Source organism: Musca domestica, unplaced genomic scaffold (assembly GCF_030504385.1).
Source record: "Musca domestica strain aabys unplaced genomic scaffold, Musca_domestica.polishedcontigs.V.1.1 20, whole genome shotgun sequence".
Lineage (NCBI taxonomy): Eukaryota > Metazoa > Arthropoda > Insecta > Diptera > Muscidae > Musca > Musca domestica.
The window spans coordinates 14,146,606-14,159,795 of NW_026712250.1; the positions used below are offsets into that span (position 1 = coordinate 14,146,606).

At 34.2% G+C, this 13,190-nt stretch overlaps 1 protein-coding gene across 2 annotated transcripts in view; it reads left to right on the forward strand.

The window, feature by feature from the left end:
* The window catches only part of LOC101894046 (putative nuclease HARBI1), a 38,272-nt gene that overhangs the window by 4,811 nt on the left and 20,271 nt on the right, over positions 1-13,190 (forward strand). The window contains exons 2-5 of one of the 2 annotated variants that reach the window (XM_059122502.1): positions 410-737; positions 793-1,231; positions 1,290-1,434; positions 1,500-1,908. In XM_059122502.1, coding sequence (XP_058978485.1) covers positions 628-737; positions 793-1,231; positions 1,290-1,434; positions 1,500-1,861 — 1,056 coding nt within the window. In that variant the 5' untranslated portion in view covers positions 410-627 and the 3' untranslated portion in view covers positions 1,862-1,908. Of the gene's footprint in view, positions 1-409; positions 738-792; positions 1,232-1,289; positions 1,435-1,499; positions 1,909-5,955; positions 6,440-13,190 lie in introns of those variants that run through there. The other variant, XM_005186003.4, reaches the window with a different exon arrangement.

Below are 13,190 nucleotides of genomic sequence, written 5' to 3' on the forward strand. Positions count from 1 at the left end.
GTGATAAGATTTGGAATTATTTTTTTAAATATTGTAATAATATTTTTTATGATTTTCAAAAGTTTTTGTTTTAGATGCCATTACTCGGTTCTCTCTGACTTTAAAAAATAGAATAAATAAAAATTAAAGTTACAAGTCGGTGAAAAAAAAAACGCCATGTTGACCACATTTTATTGATTTTGTTCTGGGTATTGATAAAAAATCACAAAAAACTAATTTATTAAAAACGCTTTTAATGATGAAAATTTTTTGGCGTTTTTTATAAAAGAGCAACATTAGCAACACTTTTGTTTCTAAAATTTAACAGCCTGTTCCACGATCTCGAAAGAAAATTTGTGCGAACGAAGGCTACTCACTCACTTTCGCATAAGAATGCGTTCCACTAACTTTCGTTCTTTCTTTCGCATAGCCTTACGTGATTCAGTGTTGCAAAATATTTTTTGGCAAAATTAATCGCGAAATAAGGCAAAAAAAAAGCGCCAAATGTCTAATTTAAACGCGAAAAAGCAGCAGTGGCTCTGTCTCAACTGACAGTTCAGTTGTAAACAAACAAATTGTAAATAAACAAACAAAATAAAATTTCTAGTGATTGAGTTCAGATTATTTGTGTTCTTAAAAAAGAAAAAAATGAATATTTCTGTGGCCCTGTTTTTTATGGATGATGAGGAGGAGGTACAAAATGTGCCACGGAGGCATTTAAGAGATGCTTCGAATTTATTTGAAGTACCTAACAACCAGTAAGTATGATTGTATTTTTACATTTTTGAAATAATAAAAAATGATTTTTTCTAGGTTTGTGGCCAATTTTCGTGTGTCGAAGGAAGTTTTTCGGGCTCTTTTGGATATGATGGAAGAGAAGTGGGTGGCCGGTTGCAGAACTACCCAAATCCGCCCCGATTTAAAACTTGGCACATTCTTGCGGTTTTTGGCAACAGGAAGCTACCAACAGAATCTAGGGAACGAAGCCTTGACTTCAACAGCGAAGTCGACAGTGAGCAGAACCATTGCGGAATGTCTGCAGATTTTTGAGGACCACATTTGCGGCCAATGGATAAAAAAGCCGACACTTACAGAGGAACGCAACACAATGGAGGCTTTCTATGAAAGAACAATGTTCCCTGGAATTGTTGGATGCGTTGATGGCACGCATATCCGCATCAAGTCACCAGGGGACGAATTGAAAGCCCTTTACTATAATAGAAAGGGTTATTATAGTATAAATGCAATGGTGGTAAGTAAATACATTTATCGTAAAGCGATTTTAAAATTATTGTGTTTTTTCGAATTAGATATGTGACCATAAAATGCGTATAACATTTGTCGACGCTAGACATCCCGGAAGCAACCATGATGCATTTGTATGGGAAAGGAGTGATCCAGACAAGTGTATGCAAAGGGAGTTTGACAATGGAAAACGAAACTTTTGGATTCTCGGTGAGTAATTTGTATACATCTTATATCATAATACATCAATTACATTTGTGTTTTCTTTTTTATAGGGGATGGAGGATACAAATTGAAGCCCTTTCTTATGACGCCTTACCGCAGCCCTAGAGATGTCGCCGAGAAAAAATTCAATAAGAGACATGCTAGTGCGCGTAACGTCATTGAAAGGTGCTTTGGGGTCCTAAAAAACAGATTCCGATGTATCATCGGATCTCGGGGCCTTCATTATGACGCTGCAAAGGTAGTGCAAATTATAAATACATGTTGTGCGCTGCACAACATGTGCATACACTACCGATCTGAAGAGCCGCCAGGTGATGTTATTGATGATGATCTGGAAGACGAAGTGGATGACAATAATGATCTTGAAAGCAGAGCTGACGCAATAAGGAGAAAAATTGCAATAAATTTGTAAAATTAAAAGAATTTTTTATTAAAATAAAATAATATAAATTAAAAATTAAAAAATTAGTTTAAATTATTATAAAAGGATTATAGTGAATTGTTTTGTGAATTGTTTTGCAAAAAAGTTGATAGAATTGCTTCTATAGACTTAAGCATTTTTGTTTGGGCCTCGGCACAATCTGCCATTCTCTCTGCAGCGTCAGCCATCCTTTTGCTTGCATCTGCTTGCTCCTTGGCTATTGCATTTGCCTGCTCGACCAGCCGCAATTGCCGACGGATAAGAGGTATTTGCTCTCCGACGTTGGAACGTTTTTTTGCTGATGATGTGGATGGAAAATTATGTTGTGATGTGCATTTGAATGGGGGTGATTTCTGCACGGTTTGATGTTCCATGTGTTGACGAGGGGACGTTGTTTGTTTACGTTGGTGTTGCTGTTGGGTCTGTGTTTGTTGTGTGTGTGCTGACTGTGTCTGAGTTTGTTGTGTGTGTGCTGACTGTGCCTGTTGTTTTGCAGTTTGTGTGTAGAAATGGGGTGAGATTTTTTGTCTTTTGGCTGGTGGTTGGTATTGTTGAGATGTGATGGTACAGGTTTTTACGTTTATTTGTTGTTGTTGGGTATGTGATTCTGGGGAACTGAACTGTCTGGTAGGTGTTACCACTGCTACGGTCTTGGATGGTCTTGATGGTGTGGTATCCAATGCCTCGAAGCAGTAATCTATTTCGTCCGCGTAGCCAAAAGTTTTACCACTTGGTGCTGCGGACTTCGACAAGAAGAGTGTCCGGTCAATTGCTGTTTCCAGCTCCGTTAGGCACTCAAACCGGTATAAACCACCACCGGTACCTTGCAGCCCTTTTTTATTTTCCGCAATTTTCTTTTTGGTGCGGGACTTTAGATCGGCCCACGTCTGTAAATAGTAATGCCGGTCAGACAAATAGATCGTAAGCCGAGTTTTCTGACTTACCTTTTTCCACTCTGCAATTGTGCGGGAAGGAGGACCCATGGTATTTAATTTAAAAACTAACTTCTTCCAGTGGTCCTCCAGGGATTGCCTGCTGCTTCCAAAAATTGGCACTCCTCTGGCAAACTCGGGATTCTCCTCCATATACTCAACTAGTGCCCGCAGCTGTGTAGTTGATGATTTTTTCGTGCTGGAATTGAGAAAATAAAAAAATATATTTATTGTTCCCATAATAAATTGGATTTATTATTTTTACTTACATTTTTGTTTCCATTTTCAATTAAGCAATGTTTATGTTTTAAAACAGATTTTCCTTAATTGTTATCGTACGACAGCAAACACACAAGTGACTGATTTTGACATTTGTGTTCGCATGCGTACGAAAGAAAAAAGATAGTGGAACGCAAAATTACACTGAAACGCTTACGTTTTCGTTCGCATTGATTTTCGTGCAAATTTTCGTTCTGATGGATTTTAGTGGAACGGAAATCAGCTGTTTGTCGTGTAAAAGTTGTGCGAACGTGTTCTTTCGATATCGTGGAACAGGCTGTAAGTAATTTTAAATTTTTCGCTGGATAAAAAACGCCACAAAGACAACATTTTTTTAAATTTAATAAAACCGCAACATTAACAACACTTTTTGGCCGAGAAAAGTTCTCGGCATAGAAAAATTGTCGATAACAACTTTTCCACAAAAAAAACTTTTCGATAACAAACTTTCCGCATAGAAAAGTTGTCGATAACATATATCCCGTATAGAAAAGTTGTCGATAACAAATTTTCTCCATAGAAAAGTTTTCGATTACAACTTTTTTCCACAGAAAGTCCGCAGAGAAAAGTTGTCGGTAACAACTTTTCCGCATAAAAAAGTTGTCGATAACAACTTTTCTTTAAAGAAAAGTTGTCGATAACAAGTTTTCTCCATAGAAAAGTTGTCGATAACAAGTTTTCTCCATAGAAAAGTTGTCGATAACAAGTTTTCTCCATAGAAAAGTTGTCGATAACAAGTTTTCTCCATAGAAAAGTTGTCGATAACAAGTTTTCTCCGTAGAAAAGTTGTCGATAACAAGTTTTCTCCATAGAAAAGTTGTCGATAACAAGTTTTCTCCATAGAAAAGTTGTCGATAACAAGTTTTCTCCATAGAAAAGTTGTCGATAACAAGTTTTCTCCATAGAAAAGTTGTCGATAACAAGTTTTCTCCATAGAAAAGTTGTCGATAACAAGTTTTCTCCATAGAAAAGTTGTCGATAACAAGTTTTCTCTATAGAAAAGTTGTCGATAACAAGTTTTCTCCATAGAAATGTTGTCGATAACAAGTTTTCTCCATAGAAATGTTGTCGATAACAAGTTTTCTCCATAGAAATGTTGTCGATAACAAGTTTTCTCCATAGAAATGTTGTCGATAACAAGTTTTCTCCATAGAAATGTTGTCGGTAACAAGTTTCCTCCATAGAAAAGTTGTCGATAACAAGTTTTCTCCATAGAAATGTTGTCGATAACAAGTTTTCCCCATAGAAAAGTTGTCGATAACAAGTTTTCCCCATGGAAAAGTTGTCGATAACAAGTTTTCCCCATAGAAAAGTTGTCGATAACAAGTTTTCTCCATAGAAAAGTTGTCGATAACAAGTTTTCTGTATAAAAAAGTTGTCTAACAACTTTCCTCCACAGAAAAGTTGTCGATAACAAGTTTTCTCCACAGAAAAGTTGTCGATAACAAGTTTTCTCCACAGAAAAGTTGTCGATAACAAGTTTTCTCCATAGAAAAGTTGTCGATAACAAGTTTTCTCCATAGAAAAGTTGTCGATAACAAGTTTTCTCCATAGAAAAGTTGTCGATAACAAGTTTTCTCCATAGAAAAGTTGTCGATAACAAGTTTTCTCCATAGAAAAGTTGTCGATAACAAGTTTTCTCCATAGAAAAGTTGTCGATAACAAGTTTTCTCTATAGAAAAGTTGTCGATAACAAATTTTCTCCATAGAAAAGTTGTCGATAACAAGTTTTCTCCATAGAAAAGTTGTCGATAACAAGTTTTCTCCATAGAAAAGTTGTCGATAACAACTTTTCCGCAGAGAAAAGTTGTCGATAACAAGTTTTCTCCATAGAAAAGTTATCGATAACAAGTTTTCTCCATAGAAAAGTTGTTGATAACAAGTTTTCTCCATAGAAAAGTTGTCGATAACAAGTTTTCTCCATAGAAAAGTTGTCGATAACAAGTTTTCTCCATAGAAAAGTTGTCGATAACAAGTTTTCTCCATAGAAAAGTTGTCGATAACAAGTTTTCTCCATAGAAAAGTTGTCGATAACAAGTTTTCTCCATAGAAAAGTTGTCGATAACAACTTTTCTCCATAGAAAAGTTGTCGATAACAACTTTTCCGCAGAGAAAAGTTGTCGATAACAAGTTTTCTGTATAGGAAAGTTCTCTATAACAACATTTCCGAGGAGAAAAGTTGTCGATAACAAGTTTTCTGTATAGGAAAGTTCTCTATAACAACATTTCCGAGGAGAAAAGTTGTCGATAACAACTTAGAATTGTGTGGAAATAATTTTTATCGATAACTTTTATCAATAAATAGTTCCATACAATATCTCTATCTCTCAATTTATTCTCCCTCTCTCTCCCTTTTGCTCTCGCCCTCTCATCGCTATCCCTAAATTATTTGTTTACATTTGTTTGTTGTTTATCACTGGCAAAACGACAAACCCTCACCCCCTCCTGCCATCGTCATCGCCGCCGCCCACTTCCATTGTATTTTGGCGACATCGAAGTTTTGTTTGTTTTCCGACAATTGTTATCTTCGATCTGTGTTGGTATTGGTTCATTATTATGATTATTAGGTGGGTGCTAGGGTACGTTGCTGTAACGACTTTTCCACATGCTGTTGTTGTTGTGGTTGCTGTGGCTATATTACACAGCTGTTTTCAGCTGTCATTAACTAAAGTTGCTGCAGTTGAGACTAGAACACGGTCGATGGAAATTCGTCGAACCAAAAAATAAAAACGTTGACCGGCAAATTACCGAATCATCGAGTGAAAGTGTTGACTGCGAGTGTTAATTGGAAAATTAATTGCTAATAATTTGAATGAGATAAATAAATAAAAATTAAATCAAAATATTTATTTAATGATTTGTGATTTTTTTTAGATAAAATGTTATAACTCAACTTCCATGAAATAGAAAAAAAAAAGAAAATACAATTTCTTCCCACTCAAAAAAAAATAATTAAGAAAAATTTAAAAAAAAAACTTCCGTTTGCAAGTCTTCGCAAGGCATTTCTGCTACTCCCGCCGTCTGTCCTTCCTTGTGCAAACTATTTAAGTAACCCCCCGCACTCAGAAGCAATGGTTGCTGCTGGCCTCAAACAACAACTGCGCGGCAATCGTTGCTATGTCTCCTTGGCCTGTTCCATTGGCTCCATTAGCCTGGCCTGTGGCAGCTTCCTGCAGATACCCAACACCACGGATCGCATTTCACTGCAGCGTGGCCTATTTCTGACTTCGCTGGGCTTCATCTACTTCATTTCGCTGACGGACTTCTGTAACAAGTATCTGCTAGAGACACGACATGGAATAAAGTTTCGCAAGAAATATCGGCTAATGATGTCAGATGTTCTGGACATGACCAATAAGTGAGTACTGCTTGCCTTCTTACAGAAAAAAGAATAGTCTTTAAGAATATTACCTCATTTTGTTTTGTTTATGCCTTTCATGGGTGGCCAATGTAATCTGCTTGTAATAATAAAAGGCTTAGTTATGGTGGTAGACCTACAAGAGGTCTGGTGATTATTTTTTGTCACCTGATTGGGAAGAAAAGCAAACAAGAATGGTGTATGTCAGACGATTCATAAACTTGACAGCAATTTTCTTGAAAAGAAACTTACCGTAAACCAGTTTTCCGTAAAGAAAAATGATCGATAACGGATAATCGTAGAGTTGATTCATTGATAACAAGTTTCCATTTTGAAAAACATTTTCGATAACTGGATTTTCATGATCAAAAACCATTTTTTATAAAGAAATGTTATCGAAAAAAAATTTCCAGTAAAGAAAAGTTATCGATAGCAAGTTTTTTATTCTTAAAAATTATCGATAACACATATTTTAAAAAGATAGGTTTTCAATAACAAGTTTAGATCAAAGACACATTGTCGATAATGTGATTTTCACGAAAATATCGATAACAGGGTTTAGCAAACGGAATGGTTATCGATAGATGAAAAAATTCCTTTAAGAAGACATATCGATAAATAGTTTTTCATACAAAAAAATATTTTCGATAACTGGATTTTCATGATCAATTACCATTTTTTATAAAGAAATGTTATCGATAACAAATTTCCAGTAAAGAAAAATCATCGATAACAACTTCCTTATTCCTAAAAATTATCGATAACATGTATTTTACAAAGAGAAGTTTTCGATAACAAGTTTAAAACAAAGACACACTGTCGATAATGTGATTTTCATCAAAATATCGATAACAGGTTTTAGCAAACGGAATGGTTATCGATAAATGAAAAAAAATCCTTTAAACACAGTTTTTCGACAACAGGTTTTCTGTGTCAATAAATTGTCCATTATAAGTTTTTCATCAAGTAAAATTCGATAAACTGTTTAATAATCGTTAAATTGTTTTTCACAAAGAAAACTTATCGATAACTATTTTTTCATAAACAAAGTTTTTCGATAACAAGTGTTCTGTGTCGATAAATTGTCCAAAATAAGTTTTTCATCAAGTAAAATACATAATATTTATCGATAAGAAATTTCCGTTAGAGTAAACTTTACGATAAAAAGTTTTACAAATAGAGCATGTTGATTATATTGAAATGTTATCGATAGCACAACTTTCATTAATAAAAATTCTCGATGATAAGTTTTCAATAATAAAAAACTTATCGATAACAACTCTTTTATATCGAAAAGTTCTCAATAACAAGAATTCCATCTAAAAAAGTTATCGATAACATCCTTAGCGGAAGTTGTCGATATCAATAAATTAATAAAAGTTGTCAATTATAAGATTTCTAATTAAAAAAATAATCGATAACAAATTTTTCCATGTGGCCAAGTTTTCGATAACAAGTATTTTATGCAAAAAAGTTATCGATAATAAGATTTCTGTATTGAAAAGTTGTCGATAATGTATTTTCTTTAAAGAAAAGTAATAGACAATAAGGTGTATATGAAGAAAAATTATCGATAACAAGTTGGGAAAATTGACCGATAACCACTTTTCTAAAGAGAAAAAATCTCGATAAAAACTTTTCTATAAACCTATCGATAACTAAATTCCTGTGAAGAAAAGGTGTCAATAACAATGCGTCTTGCAAAAAAGTGTTCGATAACAAGTTTCCTTCTTGTAACATTTGCGATAACACATTTTCTTATTAGAAAATTTATCGATAACCAAATTTTTGTATAGAAAAGTTGTCGATAGAAAGTTTTCCATACAGAAATGTTATCGATAACTACTTTTCCATTTAAAAAAGTTATCGATAACTAGTTTTCCGTGTACTTCATTACTTAAAAAAGTGGCCGATAACAATAATTTTTCAATGTAATGCTATCGATAATTATTTTTCTTTGTAAGAATAGAATTTTTTTTCATTTAGTAATTATAACCGATAACAACACTCCACTGTTCTCACATCTATTCCAATCCTTTTGATAAATTGAATTCCATACACTTCTCCAGTCCTTGAACCGAACCACTCCCAACACATCGAAAAGCAAGCTAAGTAATTAAATAGTCCATATTTTGTTTACATTTCAATTTTCTGCGGAGGGGATTGGCAGCTGGCATGCTTTCACCAAAAATTCCTAACTCCACAGAATGACCCGATGGCATGACGAAGTAAATTTTTTATGAGATTTTGACACGGACCACACATCGATGGCCGGATGGTAATCAAAGGCAAGTGTTTGCACACCAATACCAATTTCAATATTTTAGCAGAATTTCCAAACACAAACAAATTGGCTGTTTTTTTTTTTTGTTGTTTTTCAAATGTGATTTGACCTTAACCCCAAATCATTTGTTGTGAAATTCTATACTTGCCACTGACTGACTTTTTAGAAAACGGAAAAAAATCCATTTACAAATTTCAAATTCCTAATTCGCATTAAACTTTGTCCCAATTGGACAAAATAAACAAATACATATTTACAAAACAATTGCACAAAGTTTAAACGAACAAAAAAATTCAAATTAATTGGCTGATTACAAAAATAGATAATTGACAACGAGCACTACATGGAGTGCCGAGTGCTGTCCAAATAGATTTGTTAACAAATTGACACAAATGTTAAATGACAGTTCATTGAATTTGTTTAATACTCAAATGGGGAAAATTTACAATTGATGGACAATTTCAAATGTTTTTTTTTTCATCAAAAAGTTGTCGATAACAATTATTAAGTGTCGTGATATTATCTTTTTGTGAACAAAAGTTGTCGATAACAAGTTTTCGGCATAGAAAAGTAGTCGATAACAATTTATCGGCATTGAAATGTTGCCGATAACAACTTTTCCGCATAGGAAAGTTGTCGATAACAACTTTTCCGCATAGAAAACTTGTCGATAACAACTTTTCCGCATTCAAAACTTGTCGATAACAACTTTTCGGCATTAAAATCTTTTCGATAACAACTTTTCCGCACAGAAAAGTTGGCGGTAACAAGTTTTCGGCATAGAAAAGTTTTCGATAACAATTTTTCGGCATAGAAAAGTTTTCGATAACAACTTTTCTGCATAGCAAAGTTGTCGATAACAACTTTTCTGCATAGCAAAGTTGTCGATAACAAGTTTTCGGCATAGAAAACTTGTCGATAACAACTTTTCCGCATAGAAAAGTTATCGATAACAGCTTTTCCGCATAAAAAAGTTGTCGATAACAGCTTTTCCGCATAGAAAAGTTGTCGATAACAGCTTTTCCGCATAGAAAAGTTGTCGATAACAGCTTTTCCGCATAGAAAATGTGTCGATAACAGCTTTTCCGCATAGAAAATGTGTCGATAACAAGTTTTCGGCGTAGAAAAGTTGTCGATAACAAGTTTTCGCCATAGAAACGTTGTCGATAACAAGTTTTCGCCATAGAAACGTTGTAGATAACAACTTTTCCGCATAGAAATGGTATCGATAACAATTTGTTCTGCATAGAAATGGTATCGATAACAATTGAAATGCTGTCGATAACAATTTTTTCCATAGAAATGCTGTCGATAACAACTTTTCCGCAAAGAAAAGTTGTCGATAATAACTTTTTTGCATAGAAAAGTTGTCGATAACAACTATTTGGCATAGAAAAGATGTCGATAACAACTTTTTGGCAAAGAAAAGTTGTCCATAACAACTTTTCTCCATAGTAACATTTTTCAATTACTTCCAAAAGATTTACGGACCAATTCCATACCTCATAATTTTTCTGATTATTCTAATTAATTTTACATCCTGCGGTAGCTTCGTTGAGAATGCGAGCACTTAGCTCTGTTGTGATGGCAACATTATTAATTTATTTTTGATTGTTTTATCCTCTGCGATAAGATGGCAAATAAACAACAGCAACAACATACCCCACGCTGGTCGTATTCGATAAAAAGGTTGATTAGGAAATTAGTATGAACGTGTGCTTTGTGAGGGTGCAGACCCCCCTCCCACAATTGTAATTTGTCTCTGAAATTTTGCTCTTTACTGTGGTCGTAAGTAATAAGTACGTTTTTCCTGTCTGTTCGATTACTTACAGTAATGAAGATGATAAGGCGAGTTTTTTTATGCCACAAACACATCAACACTGTATTTCAATAAGCACAAGTATGTATGTCAAATATATCGATTGTAATCGAATAATTCCATTATTAAAATGAGGGAGAGGGAAAAAGGAAATTTTGTATATTAAGAAATATTATCATCGATAACATTTCTTCGCCGGCCAATGGTAAAATTGTTATTATGGACAATTTTTTATAGGAAAGTTTGTTATCGACAACTTTTCTTTAAAGAGAAGTTGCTATTGACAACTTTTCTTAATAGAAATTTTTTTATCGAAAACTTTTCTTAATAGAAAAGTTGTTATCGACAAGTTTTCTTAATAGAAAAGTTGTTATCGACAAGTTTTCTTAATAGAAAAGTTGTTATCAATAACTTTTCTTAGTAGAAAAGTTGTTATCGACAACTTTTTCTTAGTAGAAAAGTTGTTATCGACAACTTTTTCTTAGTAGAAAAGTTGTTATCGACAATTATTTCTTAGTAGAAAAGTTGTTATCGAAAACTTTTCTTAATAGAAAATTTATTATCGAAAACTTTTCGCCATAGAAAAGGTGTTATCGACCACTTTTCTCCCCATGAAAGTTGTTATCGATAACTTATCTCCATAGAAAGGTTCTAATCGACAAATTTTCTTCCTATGAAAGTTGTTATCGACAACTTTTATCCCTGTAAAATTTGTTATCGACAACTTTTCTTAATATAAAAGTAGTTATCGACAGCATTTCTCCATAAAAATTTTGTTATCGACAACTTTTCTCCCTGTGAAAGTTGTTGTCGACAATTTTTCTTCCTACATAGTTGATAACAACATTTTTTATCGTTAATTTTACCATAAATTCCCACAATCATCGAATGCTTGGCATTGGAGAAATTTTATGGCAGCTTTCGTTTTTTTTGTTCTTTTTTAAATTTTTTTTTGGCAAATTCATCGTCATGTTATCAAAATTTTCTGTAAATCAAGATTTCCTCCTCGAACAACCGGATCTATGTCCACACAATAAAATAGCCATCAATGTTAAGACCGTTTATCGTCAAGAGCAACCGATACGACTGGAAACTGCTACACATTTGAAAAAATTGGGTGTCAGCTCATGTCCCATGTGTGCCCGACAAAATAGGGTCAGATGTCAATGTTTTTCTGGGAGCAAGGGGCCTAAACGGGATGTAGAAGGTGGTGATGGCCAGGAAGTTATTCGAAGAAAAGATGAAAGTATTTTCTCCCATGTTGTTACAATGCCGGGAAATTTTAGTGAATCGTCTGGAGAAAGTTTTCTGAATAAAGGACCAAATTTTGTTGAGAGATTTCGAGAAAGTTACAGGAAATCTAAAATGTTTTTAACTGGACCTAGATCTCGGAGAGATGATATGTTTTGGTTAATGAAGCCGCCAAGGGAGACGGTGTGGCATCCCTCTAGTGATGGGGAGATTTTGAATGTTCCGGAGAAATATGTGGACAATTTCGGCGCAAGTCCTAAAAAGAAGTGCAAGAATAACTCCAAAAACTACTACAAACCGTTCGCGGAAAATAAATATAAGGTAATATCCTTAGGGCCCAGGTATCCTCTGAACAATCTTACTTCGAATATGGAATTGGGAACTATGCCTCCCAGGGGAAAGCAACGTAACTTGTTGTCTCTGCAGAAATGTGGTACTATGGTGGAATTTTTCAGTCCGCAGCTCCATTTGGAAGATATGCAGTATCGTGAGCCATCTTGCGATGAAAATGTTCCAGCACAATATCAAATTTCCTGCGAAAGTCTGAAAAGGGAAACGGAAGAGGAAGGTAAAGACAGGAAGGAAAGAGGCTATAAAAATGAGAAAGACTCGGAAAAAACTGTAAGGAAAGCTTTGGCATCTGGTCTTAATGAAAGTAAGACAAAGGAACATAGTTTAAAGAAACTCAGAAAACCACGAAAAATAGAGCTATCCGAAACAACGAACCCAAAATCCAATGGCATTGTAAAGAAAACCATCGAAAATGATTTTAGAGGAAAATTCAAGTCCAAGAGGCTTATACAAATATTTGAAAAGGCCGGAAATTTAGGGGAAAATTTGTCCTGTCGGGAGGGAAAATTGAAAAGTCCTCAAAGAATTCTAAATAAATCTTTGAAATCTGGAGTCTGCATAGAAAAACCTAATACAATACATATGTGTTATCATCTTGGAAGTGCAAGAATGAAATCCGACGCCATGCCTTGTGAACTTTTGCCCAATGAAAAAGTTTTGTTTAAAAACAATCATTTCTAAGAGATAAATAAATCAACATTCAACGAAACGAAAATTGGTCGATTACAACTTTCCTATAACTAAAAGTTGTCGATAACATTTTATCTACACTTTTCAATAAAGAAAAGTTGTCGATAAGAACATTTCTTTGGAGAAAAGTTGTCGATAACAACTTTTCTATGGAGAAAAGTTGTCGATAACAACATTTCTATGGAGAAACGTTGTCGATAACAACTTTTCTATGGAGAAAAGTTATCGATAACAAATTTTTCTATGGAGCAAAGTTGTCGATAACAACTTTTCTATGGAGAAAAGCTGTCGATAACAACTTTTCTATGGCGAACAGTTGTCGATAACAACTTTTCTATGGCGAACAGTTGTCGATA